Here is a 26,890-nt window from a genome sequence, read left to right as displayed (position 1 = left end):
GCCTTCTCTTCCTAAACTGCAGATAATAAAGAGTTTTCCACATGTAAGGTCAATTCTGCCTTTTTTTGATTCAGCATTCCTGAATACTGGAAGCCACTGACACCAAAAGTGCAAGTAAGTCAGAGTTAGCTCTGAAGCTGCAGCTACATTCCTGAACTACTTCTTGCTCTGTTTTATCTGGTCTTGAAGGCAACGAAACTTCATAGGTCCCCTTTACTCTTTTTTCCTAGATTTCAGTTAGAATTTATTACAATTCTTTTGACAAGAGAATTCCTGTATTCCATCATATGCTTTCAGGATTTTTTATGTATTTATATTCACAATGATCCCAGAATAGAAGAGCATCCTACTGACACCACAGACTTCATGGTCCTGATAGAGCTTCCTTTTCTCTTAATTCAGGGTATATTTCCAGTTTCCCGAACCTAGGTAAACTCAGTCACCTAGCGATTTCACAGCTTCCAGGAATGTTTTAACATTGTAAATAAAAAAGTATGGAGTGACTTCTGTATGTTCTCCATAGTCCTAAATGGTAGACAGAAGAATTTTACAGGAGTCTATAACTGCTAAAACAAATATTAATACATATTTAAGAAAGTACTCAGTAAATATTGATGGGGATAAGACTGAGGTTTACAAAATCATGAAGAAGTATGACTATGGATAAACTGAATAAGGAACTGTAACAGCAAACCTCTCTTCTTCCACTGACCAACCCTCCCAGCCCAAGGAGCAGAGGGCAGTCCATTGAGCTAGCAGGAGTGAGATTTAAACAGGTGAAAGAAAATATTTTACACAATAGTTAGGGAATTTTTAGAACTTATTTTCACAGGAACATGCAGAGGCATATGGTATTAGCAGATTAAAAATGAGGCAAAACCATAATCGATTGCTACAATTAGGAATTGTCATTAAAGCTCTTAGCTGAAATCCAGACTGGTTTATTTCTTTCAGGGTGCTCATGAAAATGCAAAAAATACAGCTGTAACTGAATGTTTTCACAACATTTTCACAGACTACAGCCAAAACCAATAAAACAATTCTAATGTCTCTTATTTTGATGTTTCTATATATTATTTTTAATGGTCCTTTCACAAGGCATGTGGATTATTTTCATGAGAGCAAGTCAGTATTGGCCAGGGGATACAGATTACCTGCATTAGTCTCTTCCATTTCTAAATCCCACATAGCTATAATTAACATGTTAGTTTTCATGCTGAGTGTTTTGATAGTATTACTCAAACAAAAACATTCAAAATAATTCAAATCAGGAAAAACTCCAAATCTCTACAAGGCTTTCCTTCTAGAGCACTGGAACTCCTCTATCAGTCCTTCAGAAGTTTCCATTTCAAGCATTATGCTTTATCCTTCAAAGGCTTATCTGCTGTTTTCGATGAGTTTTTGCAATTAGTGCAGAACTTGGCAGCTAGAATGCTCAGAAGAGGCAGAACTTTTGAACACAGATGTGCTCTAAGAACCAATATAACAGTGAGAAGAAAAAAAACACTGCAAAATACCACATTTCTACACTTTTCCTGCCTGAACAGTAGTTAAATTTGCAGTGGTCCCGAACACAAGGAAAACATAATAAAAGTGAAAGTGTGTTTTTTTTAATTTATTTTGTCTTTTCAGTGATAAATTATGTTCATACAGCTAAAAGAAACATTTCCATTTTAAATTGCACAGTTTGCTTGCAGAGCCTATGTCCATAAGGATATGGGTACCTGGCTAATCCTAGGCAGGTTAATTCCTGAAATTCTGGCTTTGGTAATTTTATCTTTAGGTATTCCCATCTTCTACCATTGTCATCAATAGAACTATACAACACAACCATTCAACAGAAAATTAAGTAAGTCCCATTTTGCTTCATCAATCTTAAAAAAATAAGACAGTAAGTATCACTTGAATGTTGATCCCTCAGCTCTGAGGATATATGTACAATCCATAACCCTTAATCAAGTGTGCTGATTTGCAGTGTGGACTTTGGACATTATCCAGGGTTTGAGGAACTTAAAAATTTAAGCAAATCTTTAGAGCTAGGAAACCTCAAGAACAAACATGAATGAAAATATTTAATCTCATCTTGAAGAGAGTGAAAGAGTGTGGTTCAGCTGTTTTCAAATTATTCGATACTGCTGAAGGAGTACTCCAGAAGATTATTAGTTTTTTAATATTGCCTTACTCAATACATCCCAGGCGGGTCTGACAGAGAAGTCACAGCATAAGAGACAGAAAATGAAAATTTCATTGTGACAGAGAAATTTTTCACTTGGGAAACATTTTCAAGCTTTTTAATTCCCAGCTGGCTGAGAGAATTATAAGTTATCAGAAACCCTTATGATACTATCTATTGTTAATGTTTTTAATATCTTCCACAGTAAAAGCTGTGAAAGCAATCAAGCCACTGACATCTTCTTTCCTCTTTCACTACTGCTTTTATCTCATTAAAACGTAAACTGAGCTACCTAACTCACCCAGAAAAGATAAAAAAGGCTCTTCTTTTTTGTGCGTCTGCTTACTTCCTGATTGTTTTGGTTATAATTTTTGCACAATAATGCCCCCTTGTTGTATGCTATATTTTTAATATTCTAGGATTGACAGACTGGCCTTTTCTGGGTTAGTGTGGGGCTTAATTCTTCTATATGCGGCTCCTCATGCTGCCTTGACTCAGGTTGGTCATGGTCAGACTGCCATAAAAGAAGATGCCAAAATTTTCATTCAAAAAGTGGAACAATTAAGAGTTGTTGAAGATAGCAGAACTCCCTTGGGCATCGAGGAGAGCTCATTTCCACCAGCTGAGTACACCCATCCAAAGTGGTTGTGGGGCCTGAGAATATTTTGGAATCCTGTTTTTTATGAATGAGAAATGAATGACGTATGGGATAAAAATAGTCACTACGACAACCTCTGTATCGCTGAAAAGATCTGTCTATATGTATTTATCACATGCTGGCAGATTTAGGTCATACCTCTGACAAAACAGGGACAGTGATGAATTCCCCTGCCAGTCTGCAATCACCTGTTCAGAACTGAAGACCAAGTTTGCTTGATTGTAAGCCCATGTCAAGCAAGTCAGTGAGGGTAACTGTGCTCATACGAGGTTTCAGAACAGGTCTTCAGTTTTTTTGACAAGGAAGTGCAGGAAAGTTCAGGCAAATCAAGTAAGATGTTAAGAAAAGGCACAGAAAATGTCTGGATGCAGAACTTTTTACCTTCAATTTAGAAGAAATCCATACAGGAACTTTGCACTACACCTGTAATTGATTCACCTCTACCTCCTTCCACAAATGTTCCTGTGTAGTCAAGATCTGAGATTCCTGGATGAAAATCATTACAACCTTATAATTAGTAGACTCAGCTACATAATGCTACAAAGGCAATACAATCTACTCACCAATAATCTAATCAAATGAATGAGATGTCTTAGGCTCTTAATTTCTTGAAGTGCTCCTCCCCCTCCCAACAACTTTTATTGTCTTGTTTTATTTATGTGATGTGAAGTACCAGGGTCCCACATTATTGGAAGGCTATTCTGCGTCATGTTTATTTGCAGGTCACAGACCAATGGAGCATCTGAGAAGCCCTCTCTCAACAAACTAAATCATACCTTGAAGCAAACAGCATAATGACTAAGCACTGAATATAACCTGAATGTGCTCTGTGTAAGCCACTACACTTTCTCAGATACATTCTGTGCCTAATTCTGTGCCCAAAGATACTTAAAAAGCTGCCCCCGTATCTCAGCTCATGTAAGTCCACAAAGATATTCTGAGATCAAGAAGCTGTGGCAGCTTTTACCAGCCAAAGTACTAACCTCATGTCTGTATCACACCTGAATGAAATCTTCAGCCTAAACCAGAACACCTCTGTTGCCTTTGTTTATAAATTACACTTTCTTGGCAAGTCCCGATGAGCTACTTATGTGAGTGGCCCAACTGAGTTTTAAGTCTGTCGCTACTAGAAGAAAACCTAAACCGACACATTAATTTTCTGAGAACATTATCCGTAACCCAAAATTTTGGAAAACTATTTCAGCAACAACATGAAAAGGTTCGTTTGCTAATGTAGGCTGCACTATTACACTTAATCAGGACACAGATAATTAGGAAATCCGGTTAACTGGGACTTTTCCTAGGGAGCTGAATTAAACCAAATGAGTTCTGACTGTCAAGGGACAATGGTTAATTGGGATGATAATTCCACTTAATTGGTATGCCTGCAGGCAGTTAAGTGGTCTGTGAGGTTCAGAGGTTAATCACAATGCTCCTTTCCTCAACAGACCTGTGCATATCCAAAATCAGTAAACCAAAATGGTTTTAGTGTCCCATGTACATGCTAAGCACAGCTCAAAACGTCACACTCTTCCAGAGGTAAGCATATTAAGCCTTTTAAGGAATTTGGTAGTGCTAAATTTTTCCAAGTACATTTCATCTCAGAGTAAGGAAATCAATTACTAAGATTTTTCCCTAATGGTGGAATATTTTACTGCTGAAGTTTCTCTAAGCCACCAGATTCCAATATGCAGAAGAAGCATGAGACTTGGTTTCTTTTGCTTCCCATCGAGTTCTGCTGAACTAAATCCAGCCTTGCTAAAATGCAAAAACTGGAATGTTTATCTCAAAAAACTAAAAGTTTGCTTTCCTTGATGAAGACAAGATATTGAGGTTCCTCTTGACACGAAACCAGTTTTCACAAAGCTTGTAGGCAACATCTTTAAAGCCGGCAGTCTTCCAATTTCTCTGAAAATTTTGAATTTCAAATTTTCTGACACAGCTGCATTATTCTCATTTCTTTAAGGAAATAAGCAAAAGATACATTTCTTATTATTTTTCCTCACTATGTCATAAAAAATGCTTCATTTAAAATAAAAAAATAAATTAAAAATAAAGACTTGATGGTAAGATAGGCAAGCTTTTGTATAAACTCTATCTTTTCCTAGAGCATATTAAATAAGAACAGAAAGTCAGACAGAAAAATGGCATAGCAATCACCAAGTATCTGGAAATTAATACACTGCAATGTGTATTTAGCACACTAAAGAAAACACTGGAATTAAAGAGTAAACGTTCAATATTTAATTCATGTTAGACTCTAGTTAAAAACACAATAATTTTCTCTTATTTGATTCACTAATTACCTGATGTTGGTACACAATTTTAAAATATTGACAACTGTAAACATCCCTGTACATGATGGGAGATACTGTTTTTTCCATATTTATTTATTTGGGACATTTGTATAATTTGCACAGTTCTGCACTGGCCAATCATTATCTAGAATATGATTCCTACATTCCTTTGGTAAGTGTAGTGGTACAATTTGAGCCTGTGCATTAGCATGCCACTTTCTGGCTCAGACAGTTCAAGACCTAAGTCTTTTAAAGAAGGACCCATATAAACTATTATGAAGGTGGGGGATGTATATGTGGAGAGAGGTTTACACTTCCTTTTCTACAAAGTACCTCATTTCTTTGCAGTGACATTTTCAGGAAGGGAGGAAGTAGGAAATGGGCCTGTTCCCAAGACAAGTCACATTAACTTCATGAAAATGAAATGTCATTAACAGCCTCTCAGAAATCTCCTGAGGATATAATCTCGAAATCATGCTTTTTAACTGGGAAAGAGACCCTTCAGTTGTTCAGTAATTTATATTTATGGCCTTATAATGTATGAATTTAACTAGCAATTTTACAGAAGTAGAATATACCTAAACAAACCCTATTAAAATAATGAGACAAAGAAAGTGCTTTTTATTAACATCAACACTTGATGGCAATATCAGGCTCCATCTTTTCTAACTTAACCTTGAAAAAAAAAAGAAAGTGCTTCGCTGGTTTTAATTTAATTAGTAACTCTCCACTAAAATATCTCAATCCTGAAATATCTAAGGCCTTGCAGGAGATCTTGTCTCTATCTGCAGATTTGCTCTTTGTAATGTTGACTGCTTCTCTGAGCACGAGTACTGTTCAGAGCATGAAGAAATTACTGTAATAGATTCCAACTTCTGAGCTGTTTATCACTGCTATGACATCTGTCCACGGATATTATGTAGTCACCCTTCTCCCTTATTCATGTGCATAAACCTGGAAAACCTTTTGTGCTATACACAGCTCATGGTAAAGATACAAAAATGAAAGCAAGTCTTGTATTTCCCTGGGACATAACCCCAGGATCTCACACTGTTAACACTGTTACCAGAGGAATTTGTACTGAGTGGAACTCTACACTGATTTGATATTATCCTAGGTCAAAATATAATTTAGTTATTCTCCTTTTGTCCAGTTCCAGTTATTTCCCACAAACTACATGTATCATCAGGTAGCTTTAGGCTGCATTATGCTACTTGGAATTGCACAGTTTTCTTACTATCTTCCCCAGGCTAAACAAAAGACATAAGAATTACTGTTCCAAAAATGCAGCGAGATCCTTGCATGAGAACCCTTTCAAATCCTGTCTTTAGCTTCAAAAAAAATAGACACCTATGGAAGACCTGGGTAAGAATAAATGCATATGAAAACGTAACAGTGAACTTCTGAAAAGACCTTATAGTCAAACTGTCATTCCCAGGAGTCCCAACTGGAGCATACCTGAAAGACTGTCAGAGAATGCCACACTAACTTACCTACCTAAGCATTCCTGAATCATGCTAGTTAAATTGTTGCAGACCCATTCTGAACCAAGAATTTCTAGCAACTGTATCCTGCTATTTTCTCTTCCTTTCCTCCAGCAATTATGAGTGCTTCTTGCCTTGTCTTTCAACCAACTATTGCAGGGGAAGCTGATTCTAACACTCTCCTTTGACATCAAAAGCATTTCTTTTCAACCTTTGTTTTAAACTTTTATATCCATGATCTCCCCAGTCTGAAGCTGCCTGGAAGAGTCTCTCAAGCAATTCTGCAATGGTGAGTAATGGTAAGAGTTGCTTATTTGCAGATGTCCTGAACAGACAACAGTAAAGGCCAGCAGGCATTTCTTCCCAAAACCTACCTTCCAATCGGGATGCATAAAACTTCTGAGTTACTTCTCCTGCTGTATGGCCTTTAGTGTTCAGAATTGCAAACACATACCTTAGTCAACAAATATTTCATTTCTATTAACCTTTGTCAAAAGTTCCTGTTCCTTGAGTTTGACTTAGACCAAGCAATGATCTGGGAATGCTCTACGCTGCGCTCAAGAACTGAACGACATTTTGCAAATAAATACCCTGGAGAACTGTCTACGTGATTGTCACCCCTCACATCCTCCTGAATGACAAACTCCTGTTCTTTGAGTTTGACTTAGACCAATGATCTGGGAATGCTCTACGCTGCGCTCAAGAACTGAACGACATTTTGCAAATAAATACCCTGGAGAACTGACTACGTGATTGTCACCCCTCACATCCTCCTGAATGACAAAGCCTCTGATGTGTAATGCTGTGCCATCCTGGAGGCAAGCAGATTTCATTAGCATTAGAGTTTTGAAAGTTCTTTTCTACTCTTTTGTTTGCTAATCTCAGTGTAAGACAGATGGTACCATAAACCCATTAGCTTGCATAGTAAGATATTTTGGCTTGGATCATCACAGTCATAGACCTCCAAATTATGAGAGCGCGTCACTGTGAGAACAAAGCCACAGACTCTACTTCTCATAAGGAGGACTGCATACAGATCTTGTATTTAAGTGTTGTCAGAAAAATGCATAAGCAACCCTGGGAAGAAGGACTCTAAGCTAGGAAATCCTTTACAGTTAGGGCCAGTTATTTCTCAAGCAGTATGTGTGAAAAGGTGATGTTGTCACACACCCCGTCTCGCAACATCTTTGCAGGTGTTGCGACTTTTTAAATAGGCATTTTAATAGCAATGAGCAAAAACTCAAATGGGAAATTGGACCCTACTTAGTCTGTCAATCTCAATGAAATTAAAGCTATTAATATTACATCAAAAGTGTGAGCATGCTGTAATAATTTATCATAATTTCTCTTTGAAATGCAGAACATGGGAGGCTCAATATATTAATGGCAATGTGCAATTTTTATGTGGAGTTTACCAGTTGTTGCATATGTCCTCCTATGAAATGCTTTCATCACACTTAAAATGAATGCTATAAACAAGTATTGTTTTCTCATAGACTTTGGAATTATTTTTCATAACTAAAATAATTACAAAGATTTACACTATAAAACTACTTTTCCTGAAAATTGAAATAAAAGACACCTGATTTTTTCATAGATGCTGCAAACACAGACAGTATCCTACTGCTCTTCATCAATTTTTTAAAATTTTGATTTTTAATCAATTAATTTTCTTTAGTCCCCTTTGTTTTCCTTTTGCTTTCCCATGCTGTTATTTTTATTTTCACTGTTCTTCTACGCCTTATACGTGGTCCCATCTCCAGATGGGAGAGATCTGACAAACAACAGCTTCTTAAAGAGAAGCTCCCTGGTGGGATCTGACACACAGTATGCAATGGTACCCAAAACAAAGCTATCCCTTTTTTTTATACCCTGTCTAGCAGGGAAAAAAGAGACAGGAAGATGATTCTTTACTGCAAGGACAATGTTCACAAGAGAAGATTCAGGTCCTGGTGGAGTACTGGTGTGCACGTATTACAGACCACTTCATCTCTGCAAGAAAACAAAACATTCCTTAAACTGCTCTTACTAATAGGAAGAAAAAACAGATAATGGGACCAACTTTGTCTTGGGGATATCTGCTAGATATTGTAACACCAACTGAAACAAAACTATAAAGTTGCTAAAACAGGCTAGGCTGCAATTACTTGAAGAACAATCTGAGTTCAATGCAGAGCAAGTCAGCAGTAAAACTATCCTAACAGTGTAGGCTCAACTTGAAATCAGCTGATGTGCAGGTAGACACTGATCTTGACATGTTTTCTGTAATTTTATATCAGGAATACTATTTTTAAAATGTCTCGTTTTTGAAACTTGTTCTTGACAGACATACCTGTCTGAGAATGTGAGTGTGCAGCCAGAAATATTACTGAAAGCAGGGAGTGGTTTAAGAGCATCATGCAGGCTGCCCACATAACCCAAATGCCACAGATATTAAAAAGGTAGAATTGGACAATATGCTATTTAGGTTAAATGCCTATTTCAGAGCAAAACCAACATAAAAATGACAGTAAAAAGGAAGGACAAGTATTTTTTTAAATGTGACTGTTTTTAAAGGTGACTGATAGTGAAAGCAAAAGGTATCATCAGTGAAATGAGAGTGATCAGGTAACCAAAGCTTAGAGAAAGGTGATCAACTCCATATCATCTGAGGCACTTTAAGTGAGATTTGATACCTTTCTGAAATGTACATTTAGCACAGGTTTTAGGAGAAATTCTACCACCTGTGTGGTCTGGGACTGGAAGGGAATAGCTGTACTTCACAGTTTCAGAATCCATGAATCTGTAAATTCTTCCTTGATTTCCTCTTCACAAGTTCTGGGGACACAGAACTGCCTGGATTATTCCCATCATGCTCAATACATGCATGAAGATGACTTTAAGTCCCTTAAGGAACAAAAGCTTTTCTGACCCCAACATGATACAGAGCAGATGCATTCTTTCCTACCCTTATAACTATTTTCCCCAGAAATACTATGAGACAGGAGAAATTTGCCACCCATAGAGACAGGAACCAGCCAGTTTATGCCAATGGACAGGAACCTCTCAGGTGCAACACATAATGCTTTACCCCTGTACAAAGAAGGAAAACTGCCAGGTTTAATAACAAAAAGTGATTCTCCCTCCCCTTCCTGATTCTTGGTCTCTGATCAGACTGGTTAGGAAGATTTATTTTTCCATAAATTAAAGTCTTCAGCTGCTCATTCAAGTAGTTTTCCTTACCCGCCGTGGGTGCCAAGCAGTAGGAGAGCACTTGTGCAGAGCAGCTGGATGACCTGAGAACAGGACATGCAACTAAATCTGGTGGCCTCAGTATAAGGGTAGCTATATGAAATCTAACAGCCTAGCTTTACATAACAATAGACGACGCTGTATTATAGTAATATACTTTCTCATAAGTATATTAACATATATCATTATACAGAACACAGGACATAAACTATAACAATATATATCCTCAAACTCAATGTAGATGCTCTATTCCCCCTGGCCATAAACTATTGTGCTCTCCTCTGCTTCATCTTTTATCACTGCACCAGGGGAAGTTTAGATTAGATATTAGGAAAAATTTCTTCACTGAATAAATTGTCAAGCACTGGAACAGACTGCCCAGGGCAGTGGTTGAGTAAATACCTGGACATATTTAAAAGATGTGACTATGTGGTGCCTGTGGATATGGGTTAGCTTGGACTTGGCAGTGCCAGGTTAATGGTGGGACTCCTGAAGGTCTTTTCCAACCTAAATGATTCTATATAAAATCACTTCTAGCTTAGGAGTGACTAAAGCACTGAAATAGTACAAGTCAAGATTTAACTGATATACTGTATAAATAGCCTTTAACTATGCCCCTGTATACAGTAATTTACATAAAGCAGGGTAAGGTTTGGCAGAAAATTAAATATATTCAGATTTTGTTTGTATTCCACTTTAATAATAAGCTGTTTAGTTTGAAATGTGACACAGAAGAAATCACTTTTTTAAAAGTGATACTGTAATTCATGATTGCACTACAAAACAAAATAGGCTTTTGCATTTCAGCAGAAAATATGATTTCTGACTGTGCAAAAACTGAGCTCTGAGCAAAGAGTGATTAAAAAAATTAAACCAGAGATCTCTCTAAACATACTGCAACATATTCACACTGCCTGGGAGACAAAGGTAGATGGTAAAACCGCATTCTCATGCAGGTATGCAACAGCATATCAGGGACTCATACCATTTTATGACATGAATCATCTACTGTACCACACTGAAGATGTGGTACTGAAGCAGCCTGTCAGGATTCCCATCGCACAAATATTTTTCAGAGTTTTATATCACCTCTGTCTTTAACTGCACCTGCTTTCAGTATGGTATGCAAGCCCCTATCCTGGCTGCAGTTCATTTTGCAGACTGACGTTAAATCTATTAAGTGCTATTCAAGGCAAGATACACAGAAAAGCGTAGACCAGCCAATACCCAAGGCAAATTCTCTGTTTCGGATGTGTTTATTGGCAGAAAAGAAATCTCAATCAAAATCAGAGCAAAATCTTTGTTTAAATTAGCATTGATTCCTTTCAGAGATATTTAGCCCATCAGTTTAAGGATAATGATTGAGAAGCCGTTATAGCTGTTTATTGCATAACTTAGCATGGTGTTACGTATGCAATTGACCTTTTTGATACTGAGGGGATTTTCTTAGCCTCCCAGATAATAGCACAGGTTTCCTGAACCTGCTGTAAAGGCACTTATTTTACACCTTTTGATTGCTTTTCCCTTTCTGTTTTAACTTGGAGGAACATGTGTGTTTAGTACCTAAGGAAATCCTACAGCCTAAAGACTTGTGACTAGACTAAAACAACTCAGAAATAGTGTCTTTAGAACAAACATTATTTATTCACTTCCTCAAAAGTAAAAAAGATGTAAGGCAAATAATGAAAACAATGAACAGCTCTTAACTGCCATGCTAAAAGTATTTTTTTTCCTTTTTTCTCTCCCAAGTTCTCAATGACCTTTTCAAGCCTTCATTGCTTGGAAAAAAACTCACCTTCTGCCTGTCTTTTCCTGCCAGTTTTCCCACTGACAATTCTCGGGCAGTATATGTCTATTTATTTAACCCTTATCCCAGGATCAACTACTGTTCAATACCTTACTTTTGAATTTTAACACAGTTTATAAAAGTGAAGAAACAGTCAAAAGGAAAATTCTGAACAATAAGAACTTCCCATTGCTTTCAGTTCCTTCTTGTACTGTTCTGTACTTGTACTGTTCTTGTACTCCACAGGCTAACTGTGGAGTAAGTATCCATTATAAACAGAAATTTAAGTAATAAAAAGAAATGTAAGTAGGCACCTTAATCAGAAATAACCACAAATACTGCCCAGCTTGTCACGGTCTGCTTCCAAAAATTTCTCACTTCCTCCAATCTGGACCTAAATCTCTGATTTTCAATGCTGCTGTAACTGATTTGATACTCACTGGGTCATTCACAAGTTATGAAACCATGAAAATTATGCTGAAGTTGAATTAGAGTCCAACAGACACAAATCCTGTTCTAGCATGTCTCAAGGAGATAGTTCAATATTTTTCCCCTGTGTTTAGTTAGTAAGGAGAGTAAAAATAAACTGCATGCATCAGAGTTTTCAAACAGATGAGAAAAAAATGGCAAGCAAGTAGACAGTCACTGTACTCAAGAGATTTAAATATGAAATATGAGAGTTATACTTTTGTTGATGCCTGCATCCACTCTCAACCTTCCTTTCTCAACAAGATGCTGCCTCTATTCACCAGTGAGTGAATCATTCCCACCATTATTCCCAACTGACTTTAATATACAGTTCTGGGTACCAGACTGCATCACTCCTCTTTCTTTGTAACATCTCCAGTCAGCCCAGAACAAAATTGATCACTGAATTCTAGTGTCATCATATGACTCTTCAGGAAGACTATGCCTCATAGAGACTTTCTTTTTTAAAACTATCTTATATACCTATGCTGTGGTTTAAACCCAGTCAGGCAACTTGTTCACTCACTCCCCCCCCTTCTTTCCCTCCCCCTGCTCCCGGAGGGACGGAGAGGAGAATCGAAAAGAATGCAACTCCCACGGGCTGAGATAAGAACAGTTTAGTAACTAAGGTATAACACAAATCACTGCTGCTACCACCAATAATAACAATGATAAAGGAAATAACAAGGGAAGAGAATACAACACCTCACCACCAGCTGACCAACAACTCCCCCCCCCCCAGCCCAATCAAGCTCTGATCAATACCTCCTCCAACCCTGCAGTCTCCCAGCCCTTCTGCATAATCCCAGTTACATCCTGGGCATGACGTGCTGTGGTATGGAATACCTCTTTGGTCAGTTTGGGTCAGGTGTCCTGTCTCTGCTTCCTCCTGGCTTCCCCTCCTCCCTGGCAGAGCATGAGGCTCACAAAGTCCTTGGCCAAACCAAAACATCTTTATCAGCTCTGTTCCGAGGCCGAAAGTCAAAACACAGCACTGTACCAGCTACCAACAAGGAGAAAAATGACTGCTACTGCTGAACCCAGGACAACCTACAAGAGTTTCATTTTGGTTTAATCTAAGTCAGCATCAGCTTTCCTTTTTAGTTAATGGACTATGGGCAGCTCCAGAGTGTGATTCCTCTCTTATTAAAAACCTTCTCTAGCTTCACTCTTACTTTATTTTTGTCTCTCATCTTGATGTTTCCAAAGTGAAGTGTCTATACCTAGCAGGGAGGCAGGATATAGGATACAGCCTAATTCTCAGCATTTTTCCTGTGTTAGTGTAAGCGGGCTGATGGCTGGGGATGCACTTTGAGGCACCACTGTCACACAAGTCTCTTCACCTGCTTAATGGCTACAGATTTTGCTACAGGGCCTAAGTACTGCACCACCTGTGTCCCTTCTACAGATCTCACCCCAAGGGAACCTGTTGTGTTGTGAGAAGAATATGCTCAAATGAAATAAACCAACACAAAGACGCAATCTCCATCTTCAAAATCTGATGATACACCATACAGATTTGACAGACAAAGAATTTTCACATACCAGCTCCTTAAGAAAATTGCTGCAGATAGACCTATTTAGGGAAACTTTCTTACTAAAAAGTTTTGACCTGTCACTTACATCATACAGGAATATCAGGTGCCACTAAAGCAATTCATTTTATCAACAAACTTTCTCACTGAATACGAAATCAGATTTGTTAACAATTTTTTTTTTTTATTAAGACATAAAAAACATTAAAGCAGTGGTTAGATTCCTTTCTCAATTGCTTTGCAGGCTGCAGTCTTCCTCAACTATTCAGGGAAGGACTTGTGACAGGCTGGTCACAGCATAATCACCACGCAGTCATGCTGCTACTAAAAGATTTTCTTTCACTTGCCACTTTTCTTTTTCACTGCTTGCAACCCAATTAACTTCTGGCTAATTGGCCAACTCCAGCTGTAACTGACAGACATCCCATAGTCCTAAAACAGTCAGTCCTTCCCAATTTCATAAAAATGCTCATCCAGAAGGATAAGGAAGATACTGGTAACGCCCTCACCAAAGAGCAAATGCCCACATAAGGTCCACAAAAAAGTCCCACAAATGAATGAATTTGTGAATGTCTGCGATATATAATAGTTTCAGACAGGGAACACAACACCCACCTGATCCCCCAGACTCCAAACACAAGACATGACGTCATTAGAAATCAGCTCTAACTGGCTCTGCTGTTCACACAACTGCTCCCAGACTATGACTTCTTATCCAGTTTCCTGACTTTTTTCTAAACAGCTGTTTTTTAAACTAACATTACGGTTGCCCCATTACAGTAATACACAAGTACACCATCCTGTATTTTTCCAGCTACACAACTGGTATTTATGGAAACATTCTCCTTTTTTCTGCATCATTAATGTCATTGATACAGTTACCATCTCCAGGCATTAAAGTCTGTATCTTTTTCAGGATTCCTTTTATTTCTAATGTTCCTTTAACTCATTTGTATTATCATCACACTGCTGGCCACATATTCCTTCAGAAATATTCAATTAAATACAGATTTTTTATTTTATAAATTTGATTGATATTAATCCATCTTCTGCATCTTTTCCTGATTTTTATACAGTGATTATTTCTAAGTTCTTGGAATCCCTTTATCACTGAGGCTGAATGAAAAATATATTAATCTTATTGTTCTTCTGTAGAAAGCAGTTTTCATTGTCAATCACCAATCTTTTCTTTTCATGTCAATATTGTTTTTCCTTTAAAAATCTCCCATGCCAATGAAGTTTTGTTGTATTATTCCTTGCCACTAGGATACTCTAAATCTTTCAAAACATAAGAAGAATAGACAATTATATATTCTTTACTTACTGAAACCTTCTCATGTTTGCACACACTGAATGTATTTAGGCTCTTGTCATTGGTCTTACAGAAGTCTATTCTGTGGACCAATATGCCTTTATCCTTCATACAGATAATTTCTGAACAGGTTTATGCTATATGGCATGGCACAGCAAATGAGACATCCATTTTTAAACATCTCAGTGGATGAAGTCAAAACTTTCATCAGCCACACTAGAAGCTGTTGAAGGGTAAGAAAGCACATTGTTGATTTGTAATTCTCTCTTTGATTATAGGAGAAAGAATATTAAGAATAGTTGGGCTGGTTTTATAATTTTGTGTTTACTGAGGGGAAGAGCTTACTGAGTGATTCCAGAAATCTGTTTTGTTCATCATATTTATAAATTATGTAAACAAAAAATTGAATTGTGAACTTCATTTAAATTTCATTTGAAGTTATTCAGGGCAATGAAATCTAAAAGTTTCTGCAGAAAATTGCTGACAGAACTCACACTCAATTATTAGAATAAAACTGTCAGAAAAACAATGTGTTGATAAATGCAAAATAATACACATGAAAATACTTAAACTTAAGTATTGATAGACATAAAAATACTGAACGTAAATAGCTCTAAACTTCTTATTATCATTCAGGAAGATGCCCTGGATTTTTTAGAAATGCCGTTTGAAAAACATCAAATCAGTGCAAGTGGGAAGTATGATAGCTCTAGAAAAAGCCTCACACTAAGCCACAAAGTAACAGAATGATCCATTTCACTAGTGTACTGCTTCTTGACTACTGAGATGAGGCTTCTCTGTGCTGTCCTGACCATCCCACCCAAACAGAAAAAAAACAAACCAGGAGTAAGCTAAGGAAAACAAAGAAAGTTGTGGAAAGGATAGCCAAAAGTATGTCACATGGATAATCAGAGCTACCTCTGCTTCTGTACAAGAAAAGATGGGGGACCTAGAAAGAAACAAATCCAGAGCAATCTAACAGTGAGGACTGGTGTGCGATTAGCCATTCTTTCAACCATGCATGAAGATGAGGGCACTCATAAAGCATTAAGCAGCTGCTTTAAAACAAACGAGAGGAAGTTGACTTCTGGGTTTTTGGTTTTGTTTTTACACACAGTGCATAATTGAACTGTGAAACTCATTTCCACATGATGTTTTTCTGAGGCGAAATATTTAGCTAAGGTTCAAAGGAGCATTTGACAAGTGCAGGGAAAAGAAGAAAAATCTACCACAGGGTATAAGGCAAGATGGTCTAGACATAGCCTTGAAAAGACTCCATTTTTGACTACTGGAAGCTGGAAGAACACAACAGAGATTACTCTGTATTTGTGCTTTTCCTTTCATGCTTTCCTGAGCGAGCATAACTTTGTGTCCCCAGGATTGGTTACAATGACCTTTGCTATATTAAAAAACCCACAAGACATAAAGTTTAAGAATGCCACTAAAACCTTGTTTTTCCCTTTTTAAAAGGAAAGAAACAAAGAAACAGGAAACTAAAACCAACCACAAACCCCAACACATCACCTGGGTATTATTTGCAGACTGCCTTTCAATTTGAATTAAGGCAAGAAAAGAAGTATTTTTTCTGGTTTTTTTTTTTATTTTATTTTATTTTAGTCTACCTCCACAAAGGAATTAAACCTCATAAATCGCATTGTCATTTTGCTGAAATAAGTGAAGCAGATATAAAGTAACCTGGCTAAGCTGCAAACCAGTTCCTTGAAAGAGCGAAACCAAGTAACTCTCATCTCCTTCAGTCTTATAACACCAATAATGTCCTTTTCTCTCCTCACACTGATGGCTCAAAAAAAGACTATTGTATGTGATGGAAACACATAACAACATCCTGCACATCCTGGGTTCAGCAGTAGCAGTCATTTTTCCCCTTCTTGGTAGCTGGTGCAATGCAGTGTTTTGACTTTCAGCTCGGGAACAGAGCTGATAACAAGGATGTTTTGGTTTGGCCAAGGACTTTGTGAGCCTCATGCTCTGCCAGGGAGGAGGGGAAGCCAGGAGGAAGCAGAGACAGGACACCTGACCCAAACTGACCAAAGAGGTATTCCATACCACAGCACGTCATGCCCAGGAGGTAACTGGGAGTTACCCGGAAGGGCTGGGAGACTGCGGGGTTGGAGGAGGTATCGGTCAGAGCTTGGTCGGGTTGGGGGGGGCGAGTTACCTGACTGGGTTTAAACCACGACAGAGCGGTCAAGAATGTTACATGACAGAGCGGGGCCAGTGGCGCAATGGATAACGCGTCTGACTACGGATCAGAAGATTCTAGGTTCGACTCCTGGCTGGCCCGCCTAGCTCAGTTGGTAGAGCATGGGACTCTTAATCCCAGGGTCGTGGGTTCGTGCCCCACGTTGGGTGCCAAAAAGAACTGTCGTGGTTTAAACCCAGTCAGGTAACTCGTTCGCTCACTTCCCCCCCTTTCTTGCCCTCCCCCTGCTCTCGGAGGGACGGAGAGGAGAATCGAAAAGAATGCAACTCCCACAGGTTGAGATAAGAACAGTTTAGTAACTAAGGTATAACACAAATCACTACTGCTACTACCAATGATAATAATGATAAAGGAAATAACAAGGGAAGAGCATACATCATCTCACCACCAGCCGACCGATAACTCGCCCCCCCCAACCTCTTGTAGCCTCTTCACTGGATCAAATACCCAGGCTTTACTGATGAGATGATTGGCCAAATCTGTATTCACACACACAGCTCTTAAATGAAATGTCAGATGTGTAGGAGGGTCTGGTGGTCCCTCTGAGATGAAGGGGTTTGTACTGTCTAATGTGCAACACCATAGCCAACTTCTTGCTACACGTGACAGACCTGCTATGAAGAATCCAGGAACAATACTATACGTTTTAAATTTATCTGCATGAATTTTATTACCTACACACAAATAATTGCTTCTGATCTCCCACTGGTGAAAAACCTACACTGTAGCAAGAGGAAGCAGCAAGACAAGCCTATAGAACTGCTGATGAATACAGACTCACCAAGCAAGTTCCAAATATTTATTTAAACTACAGCCATGTCTCTGTAGTTCATCCAGATTTACCCATCATTGTAAAATCCCTGATCAGGTTAATGTCTCTGGTTAAACTGAAAGGCAAAAGAAAGGTTGGCTCTGGCAGCCAAGATTATGCCTTTTAAATTGATTCCTTTGTGTGTCAGAGAGAGATCATCAAGGGATTGCTCTCACAGACTAAATACGTCTCTGGCACATATAAAAAGGTCTTAATCCACTCAGAGTAGGAGTATCAACCCTTAAAGCACATGTGAGGCTGTGAAGTAGCCGTACCACCCTGAAGCAGCCAGAGACCTAAGCTTAGTCAAAAGATACTTGTTTGTCAGGCATACCAACAGGTGACCCACACATCACAACACAAATGTAAAGAGATTTTAGGAATTACGTGCTCTTTCTGTGCCTTTTTTACAGCTTCACAGCAGAAAAAAACAATAATCTACACATAATTAAGTAAAATAAGTACACAAATTTCAGGCAGTTGAGAAATACTGGAGTTAACTTTCTACTAAAAAAGCTGTTTTAGTGTACTTCTCCACCCCCAAACCTTCACTTTAAGGGATAGTTTTAGGGTGATTTTCATCCAGCTTAAAATGAGTGATTTAAACTACACAAGTGCTGCTGTTCAACTGGTCTACATCTACATCCGGAGCTTGTAAAAGTCAAGAATGACTGTCCACAAGATATGCTAACTCTCTTGAGAACACTTCTGTTTGAACATATTTATAATAATTTAATTTGAGAATCAATCTTTAGGAAAAAATGCTGTGAAGAGGTAAAATGCCATGACATTCCAGGCCTTGACAGAACCTGTGATTTTTTTTCCTTGATTATCAAAACGTGTGAGTGAAATTGTCAGAGATGTTGCACAGTGGGAAAAAGAGAACCCAGCAAAACTGAAATATCTGCTCAAATATCTTCCTTACCCATTTTTAAATAATTACTGTAGTAATTGTTTGTTACTGCAAGTATCTTTGAAGAATCTGCAAGTATAAATTGTTTACTTTGCTGGGGATAAAAGATGTCTCTTTTAGAGATGGAGCTATACTGCTGCTTACCACCATCCTTACAGAAATACAGATATCTACAGGCCAGTCTCCTCTCAGTGGCCAACAACTTAATTGAGCAGATCCTCCTGGAATTATGCTAAGGCACATAGACAATATGGGGTTTGTTGGTAACAGCCAACATGGCTTCACTGAAGGCCAAATCATGCCTTACAAATTTGGTGGCCTTCTATGATGGGGCTATGGTGTTGGTAGATAAGGGAAGAGTGACTGATGTTATCTACATGGACTTTTGCAAGGCATATGACACTGTCCTGCTCAACATCCTTGTGTCCAAATTGAAGAGGCATGAATTTGACGAATAAGCAACTTGGTAGGTAAGGAATTCGCTGGATGGTCACACTCAAAGAGTTATGATCAATGGCTCAATGTCCAGCTGGAGACCAGTGACGAGTGGTGTCCCTCAGGGATCGGTGTTGGGACCAGTGCTGTTGAACATCTTTGTCGGTGACATGGACAGTGGGATTGAGTGCGCCCTCAGCAAGTTTGCCGATGACACCAAGCTGTGTGGTTCGGTTGATGCCCTGGAGGGAAGGAATGCCACCCAGAGGGACCTTGACACGCTTGTGAGGTGGCCAGTCAGTGCCAGCTTCATGAAGTTTAACCATGACAAGTGCAAGGTCCTACACCTGGGTTGAGGCAATCCCAGGCACAGCTACAGGTTGGGCAGAGAAGAGATTCAGAGCAGCCCTGCAGTGAAGGACCTGGGGGTGCTGGTCAATGAGAAAATAAACATGAGCCAGCTTCAGTGTGTGCTCGCAGCCCAGAAAGCCAACCGTATCCTGGGCTGCATCAAAAGGAGTGTGACCATCCCAGAGGGGGATAGTCCCCCTCTACTCTGCTCTTGTGAGACCCACCTGCAGTACTGTGTCCAGCTCTGGGGCCCCCAACACAAGAAGGCCATGGACCTGTTGGAGTGAGTACAGAGGAATGCCATGAAGATAACCAGAAGGCTGAGGCAGCTCGCCTATGGAGAGAGGCTGAGAGAGTTGGGGTTGCTCAGCCTGGAGAAGAAAAGGCTCCAGGGAGACCTTAGAGCAGCCTTCCAGTACCTAAAGGGGCCTACAAGAAAGCTGGAGAGGGACTTTTTACAAGGGCATTGAGTGACAGGACAAAGGTTAATGCCTTCAAACTGAAACGGGAGATTTAGGTTAGATATTAGGAAGAAGCTCTTTACTATGAGGGTGGTGAGCCAGCCACTGGCACAGGTTGCCCAGAGAAGCTGTGGCTGCCCCGTCCTTGGAAGTGTTCAAGGCCAGGTTGGATAGGACTTTGTGGAAGGTCTAGTGGAAAGTGTTCCTGCCTGTAGCAGCTGGGGTGGAATTAGATGATCTTTAAGGTCCCTTCCAACACAAGCTGTTCTATGATCCAACCCCAACTATTCTATGATTCTATGATTTTGCCTACCAAGGTTCTTTGAAAGAGGACAAATAAGTCTGAAGCCCCTGCCAATAATATAGCTATTTATAAACAAAAGATTACAAAACCAGAGAGTGTGAAATGGTATGTAAATAGAGATTTCATTTCATAGCACAGAAGAAATTCAGACTGCTAACAAAAAATGTTCAAAATAAATACCATGTATCTAGATATGGTTGTTATAAACCAGTCAAAACTGTTTTGACAAAAAGTACTACTGTATACTGTATATACTACAATATAGTCAGTGCAACATGGCATAACAGATCGTTAGTAACTGTGTTTTGAACTAAATATAAATTACTATATATACAGTAAATGCATGTTTGAAGTAAAATAAATTTTTTTGAAACACTAGTTAGGGAAGGACCTTCAAGGCATTAAACTCAAAGATTGTTTAACTGTTCCAGCTGAAACAAACTGGCATCAAGGCTTGTTTTCAAGTCCCATCAAATCTAATCTTTCTCATACACATTTCTGGTATGAAGCATTTCCTGTATAAAATTAGTAAATTTTTATTTCACTGAAAGGCTCCTTGTCCTCAGTAATCATCCACCTTTAGTTAGGAAGAGTGAAGAAATGATGCTGGAAGCTAGATCAGTGAGAACACTTAAATGATTGGTAAGAAAATTATTTTAATCAATGGTACGGACCAAGGTGAGATAAAATGATTAAAGTTAATGACTCAGTAAGAGATTCAGGCATCTAGAAGAAAGCCTGGAAGACTTTGCAACCTGCATTCACAACAACAGCAATGTAAAAACCTGCATTCACCTGCTGCCTCATCCCACTAGTTCCTAATAAAGCAGTCTGATAAACACCCTCAGAAAATACTGAGGTATGCAGGCAGATGATCATGAGCAATTGTCCATCAATTGGACTGCATTAAATGACTGTGAGTTTATTCCCAGCCTTTGAGTGGTGTTAATATGCCCCAATTTAAAGCAGATATAAGTGGCTACAAAAATATATGCAAATAAGTTGAAAGCAACTCTTGAAGTGGTAACTGGTTCAATTTCTGACCGCACGGTTGTAAGCAATCTTTTTAAAGTGGTTGTGTCACCGCAGCTGCAACCTGCCCTCTACATAATAGCTGCCTGTTACAGAGCACTCATACATAAAATGAATGATCAGTATCTGCTTCCCTCCTCTTCCCAAGGGATGCTACACATGTAAAATAAAAATGCTTCACTTAAAGGGATAAAATGGTTATCAGCAAAACATTTTGCATGTATTAAGAAGCATAGAACACCAAAGATGGTAAAGCCCCTTACTGTGTGGAAATCATAGCTTATTCAGAAAATATGTTCGTATGTTTAGACGTAAATCAGACTGATGTAATCAATTCTTGTATGAATGATGTAGCATTTCATTGCTCATTAACGGTGAAGAAAGCTTTGCAGCATTTAATTGCTAGGAAACTTTTAAAATCAGCAGAGCTTGTAAACCTCTGAGCTCTTTCTCCTCCATATTGGCCTTTTAAACATCTCTCCTTCTAGTTGGCTGACCCTGTATCCCATTCTGAGACACTGAGACATAACAACAGCGTTAGGTTCCTCACCTGTCCCAGTCAGTTTGTAGTCAGAACCACTTGGCAGTCAGATACCTATGAATTTTACTGAATCTGTGTTGACCACAGAGATGAATCTGCAAAACACGCATCCTCCTCCTAAGCATGCCTACTGTTTGTACTTTGCACACAGCTAATACTCGATAACTTGCTGAATTACATTAACATCAATTCCAAGTTTAATCTTTACCCTAAAACCTCAACCTTGGAGAGCACATTTTTGGTTTTTATTTTTATTAGGTTCCCAAACCCCACAATTGAGCAGGCAGTTATGTTTCAAAACTCCAAGGTACTAGTCCTATTTACTTAATCATGGGTCTTTTGATCTGTCATATTTTAATTGTATTAAAATTTTCACATTAAGAGTAACATAAAAATAAAATTGGGGGTTCAATTATTCACAGATATGCCTCTTAGAGGCATACTAATGCACCACCTGAGGCCAAGCTGCCTGCAGCTTTGAAACATGTTAACATGTGGAACAGTCAATGTAAATAGCGGTGCTTAGTTTCTGCGTCTGACTTGGAGGTGAAATCTTCACTGGTAAAAATTTTGATAATATTTTTGGGCAATGTTGCAGGTGAAAACTAAGCAAATGCATTGAAATAAAAAGTAATTGTTCATTAAATCTTTCCTTCAGTTAATAAACACTCAATTATTTCCCCTCCAGCCTATTCTACATTTTTCTCTTCTATTATTAAGTTTTCTAAGCATTTATTTTCAAATTCAGTTTCATTAAAACTTATGGATAAAGTATAAAGTCAGTCTTCCATCTTACTGATACAATCAGTGTTATTTCTAAGGGCAATATGTCACTTAAACGTCATAAAATTCATAAGCAATGTCAAAATTTATTTGAATGGTTTATTGCATCCTCGATTTGTTATAAATAAAACTGTTAGATTCTACTGCTTTCATGCCTGTCATTCAATTCTAGTATTCACTGCTGCAATAAATTAGGTCTTACAAACAACAAAACATCATAGAACAAATTCAAGAGATGCTATAAATAGGGAACAAAAAGGAAATTATCTAGTGCGAGCTTTTTGAGTGCAAATCCCTTGACACATGTTGCAACCAGCCAGTGAATTGTAAATTGTTGTAAATCTGAAATGAAGCAGAGGGGATAAAACTAACAAGCAAGTCATAAACTAAAACTGTTACTTGTTTGTAGAGATTATCGCTGCTGTCAACCAAGTTCAAAATCTTGCAACAAAGAAGCTGGTTTTATATTTCTTCCAGTGCAGCTATTGTACTTGTTCTGGAACATACATATAATACTTATCAATACATTATGTGTCACACAAAATATATGCTTTCACAGATGCTGAATGCTTACAACAGCATCATGACACAAATTTTAACACCACTCTCATCACACACTACTCTCTCTCCCTTATTCACCCAGAACAGATTTTCTCAGTACTGGACAGAGTACATAATGGTGTTAAAAAATAGTGTTCTATGCCAGGGGGCATATCACCACTGCATCAGCTGTAAAGCAGGACCTGTCTTTCAGAATGAAGAGGACATACAAAGATAACTCTAAACAGGAGCCTCTTACACAAGCAAATTAAAGTTTGGCAAGGTCACAAACAACTGGAAATAGGGTTATCAAAAGGACAGAGACTGAGAATCTTTGTAATTAGCCCTGTTACCATTTTTAGCCATGACACTTCAGACTTCTCACAAATATATTACTTAAGTATAAATTTTCTTTCAGTGTTACAGCTTGGCAGATTTTCACCATTAACCTGCAGCCAAAATGGGATTCCATGTTATGTTGCCAGCATTACAACACTGACCTAATTTGCTCCTCATACTGTATGTGCAAAACAGAGTCATAAATCATGAAAAAAAAAAGTTTTTGTGTCTTATGGCTATTTACCAGAATTGAACCAGTATTTTATTACCAGTATCCTAAAACTGGAATACAATAAGGGGATAAAAAGGGAAAATCAGAAAGGTAGATTCAACTTGTTTAAAATATAACTCGTTTATTACAGGCTCTCACTTGGTGCCAATGAATTTTGTTATTTAAAACAAATATCCAGTTGTTTTTTAACAATTTTAAGTTACTTTTCTTTTATTCTTAAAAAAAAATGCTTGGCTGCTCTAAAAAATGTGAACATTTAAAATATAACAGTACTTAAATACTGTACTCATAATTTATTCTCTTTTTCCCCAGCTGAGAAACCGCCACCAAATAAAAACATTTAAGTTCTGCCATGAAAATGTGTGTATGCCTCACCTCTCTTACCTTGGCATTTACTGAATCCTTTCATTATTATTGAGATATATGAGCATTATTGCATTTCTTTTTTTACCACAAATAGAAACAAGCTTCCATTATATTTTTTGAAGGGATTCAAGTTCTGAACCTTTTTCAAGTGCTAAATAGGATAGACCTCAGACAGTAACTCATGCAATTCTAGTCGTACATAAAATAACTTTTACTTAGTATTTAGTATGCATATGCTTCAATTCTAGGATAAATACTAAGTATGACAATGCCATGGAATACTGTATAAATGTGGAGAAAATAAATTCCAGTGAGTTTGATGGTAAATCAACAAGACAAAAGGTAAGTATTTATTTAGTATAAAACAAAGCGAAAAGGCTCCCAGCTTTAGAATATGTTTCTGCTCTCTCCTAGCTGATGAAGGGTTGCTAAACTGTGGTCTGAGTCAGGACAACCTGTCTGAACAGAATCACCTGAAGAACGTTTTACTCATGCTGTTTGCTCCACAAGAAATTTTAATTAACTTCATTAGCAAGATATTTAGATAAATCGTTAGATATACAAAAATGTTTTTTACAGACTTAAATGTTCAAAAATCTCAAAAGTGTACTCACATCCTAATGACTAAGTCTGCGACCAGAAAAAACAAGCAACTAAACCACTCTTCCCTTCCAAAACCAAGAAAGGAAAGAAAAAAGCGAAAAAGAAGACAAATTGAAATAATAAACTATCCAGAAAATATATCAGTGGACCAACTGCTCAACTGTGACAACTAATGGCCTGTTTGGCATCTCCCTGAGATGAAAGAATGAAAGATGAATGTTCAACAGAATGTTGTTTTTTGGTTTTCCCCTTGAGCTAAAGGTGCTTAAAGAAGGTACAAGTTCAATGCAGCAAAACCATAACCAGTCACAGAAGGATGCTGTAAGTCACTTACAGGAACGAGGAATTTTTTTATTTCTTCCAAGGCATGACTCATACGAGAATACGCCTCTCCAGGTGGAGCAAACACTTCAATTAATACGTGAAGCTCATCACTCAAGTGCGCGTATTTGGCTTCTCCACTTTTCCTTAGTTCTTCCTCCTACAAAAAAAGTGTGTGGGGTTTTTTTTAGAACCGGGAATCTACTGATTTTGTATTGATTTAGCATTTACAGAGAACATGACAAAAGGACATAATATAGCAGACTTCTAAACCCTTTGAGAAATAAAAGTCTAGTACAAGCCACTTAAGAGATTTAAAAATCAATTTTGAGTGTTTGAATGATAAAATCAGCATAATTACCATCTATAACAGATTTTAATCAGCATAGTAAAAACATGCTAAATACTCCAGAAGCAAGAGCTGAAATATTAAACCAGTAACGGAAAACCTGCACAAATCTGTCTGAATCTTCGTTGTTCACAATGAAAAACAAAGACCCATTTAGCATTTTGGAGCACTTTAAAAATGCTATTGTTTATTAAAGCATATAAGCTACTTAATGACTATCTGAAGGCCGCACATTTTAGCAACACTAAAATAAAGTATGCCTTAGTAGTACTATTTGAGATATAAGGTTTGTCTTGTTCCAGTTCTGATATATGATACCTATACAATCTAGTGTACACTGATTAAGATGGCAGTTCACCTCATGTTGATATATCTTGGCAATCTCTGAGTCCCAGTTTTCCAGCTATAAAATAAGCCTAAAAATCCTACTTTATGTTAATGTTTTAAAACATCAATCCACTTTTTTATACAAGGCTTTGAGATAGCGAATGTAAATCGTAAAACATATCCATAGTAGTTACCTCTACATAAAAAGCAAACGTATAAAATATTGATCATGTGAGTAGCATTGGCTGTGACAACATAATGAAAAAATGTTGCCATTACTACAGAAGATAGCAATAAGTGATGCTGAAGAAATAATGAATTAAAAACTTCAGAATTAATTTTGAAGAAAATATGTATATATATTTGCATTTTATAGAGAGAAAACATAATCACAGAATCACAGAATGATTTGGGTTGGAACGGACCTTAAAAATTATCTAGTTCCAAGTCCCCTGCCATGGGCAGGGACACCTTCCACTAGACCCAATTGCTCCAAGCCATGTCCAACCTGGCCTTGAACACTTCCAGGGCAGCCACAACTTCTCTGGGCAACCTCTGCCAGTGCCTCACCACCTTCACAGTGTGGTATTTCTTCCTAATATCTCATCTAAATCTACCCTCTAATCACAGAAAAAGCAAACTAATTTTCTTAAAATTGGCTAAGAAGTTATATCTTTCTGTATATACTAAAATACTTTATGAACTTTTGGATTATTTATATCTAAGACATAAAAATTGTAACAATAGATTAATAATTCTTATTTACTTATTTATTTATCTATTAACTTCACTTGTCTTTGCCTTGCCTCATTTACACCATTGCTTGAAACCAAAAGTATCTACACAATGCTATGCTTCAAACAATACACATACAGTTCTTTCTATTTACAATAGAAGATCCAGCCCCAAGGACTTACTGATTTTTCACAAAACACACAATGGTTTAATCCTTTAGCTCCAGAACCCTAGATCTTGCTCCATGATAAGTCAACATTTTGCAGATGATGATAAAAT

General features: G+C 37.8%; 1 protein-coding gene and 1 non-coding gene across 13 annotated transcripts in view; one reads left to right on the top strand and one right to left on the bottom strand.

Moving 5' to 3' along the window:
- The window catches only part of KHDRBS2 (KH RNA binding domain containing, signal transduction associated 2), a 363,971-nt gene that overhangs the window by 168,975 nt on the left and 168,106 nt on the right, over positions 1-26,890 (bottom strand). For all 12 annotated transcript variants that reach the window (XR_009966189.1, XR_009966187.1, XR_009966191.1 and 9 more), the window contains exon 4: positions 25,214-25,360. Coding sequence is in view for 2 of the 12 variants with exons in the window: in XM_062626121.1 (XP_062482105.1) it covers positions 25,214-25,360 (147 nt within the window). In the remaining 10 variants the exon portion in view is untranslated. The remainder of the gene's footprint in view (positions 1-25,213; positions 25,361-26,890) is intronic.
- Positions 17,245-17,317, top strand: TRNAK-CUU (transfer RNA lysine (anticodon CUU)). Its single transcript has one exon. It is a non-coding gene; the product is annotated as a tRNA-Lys (tRNA).

Source organism: Pezoporus occidentalis, unplaced genomic scaffold, assembly GCF_034315485.1.
Source record: "Pezoporus occidentalis ecotype Australia unplaced genomic scaffold, CSIRO_AGI_Poc_V1 ctg29, whole genome shotgun sequence".
Classification (NCBI taxonomy): domain Eukaryota; kingdom Metazoa; phylum Chordata; class Aves; order Psittaciformes; family Psittacidae; genus Pezoporus; species Pezoporus occidentalis.
This window is presented reverse-complemented; position numbering and strand designations above follow the sequence as displayed.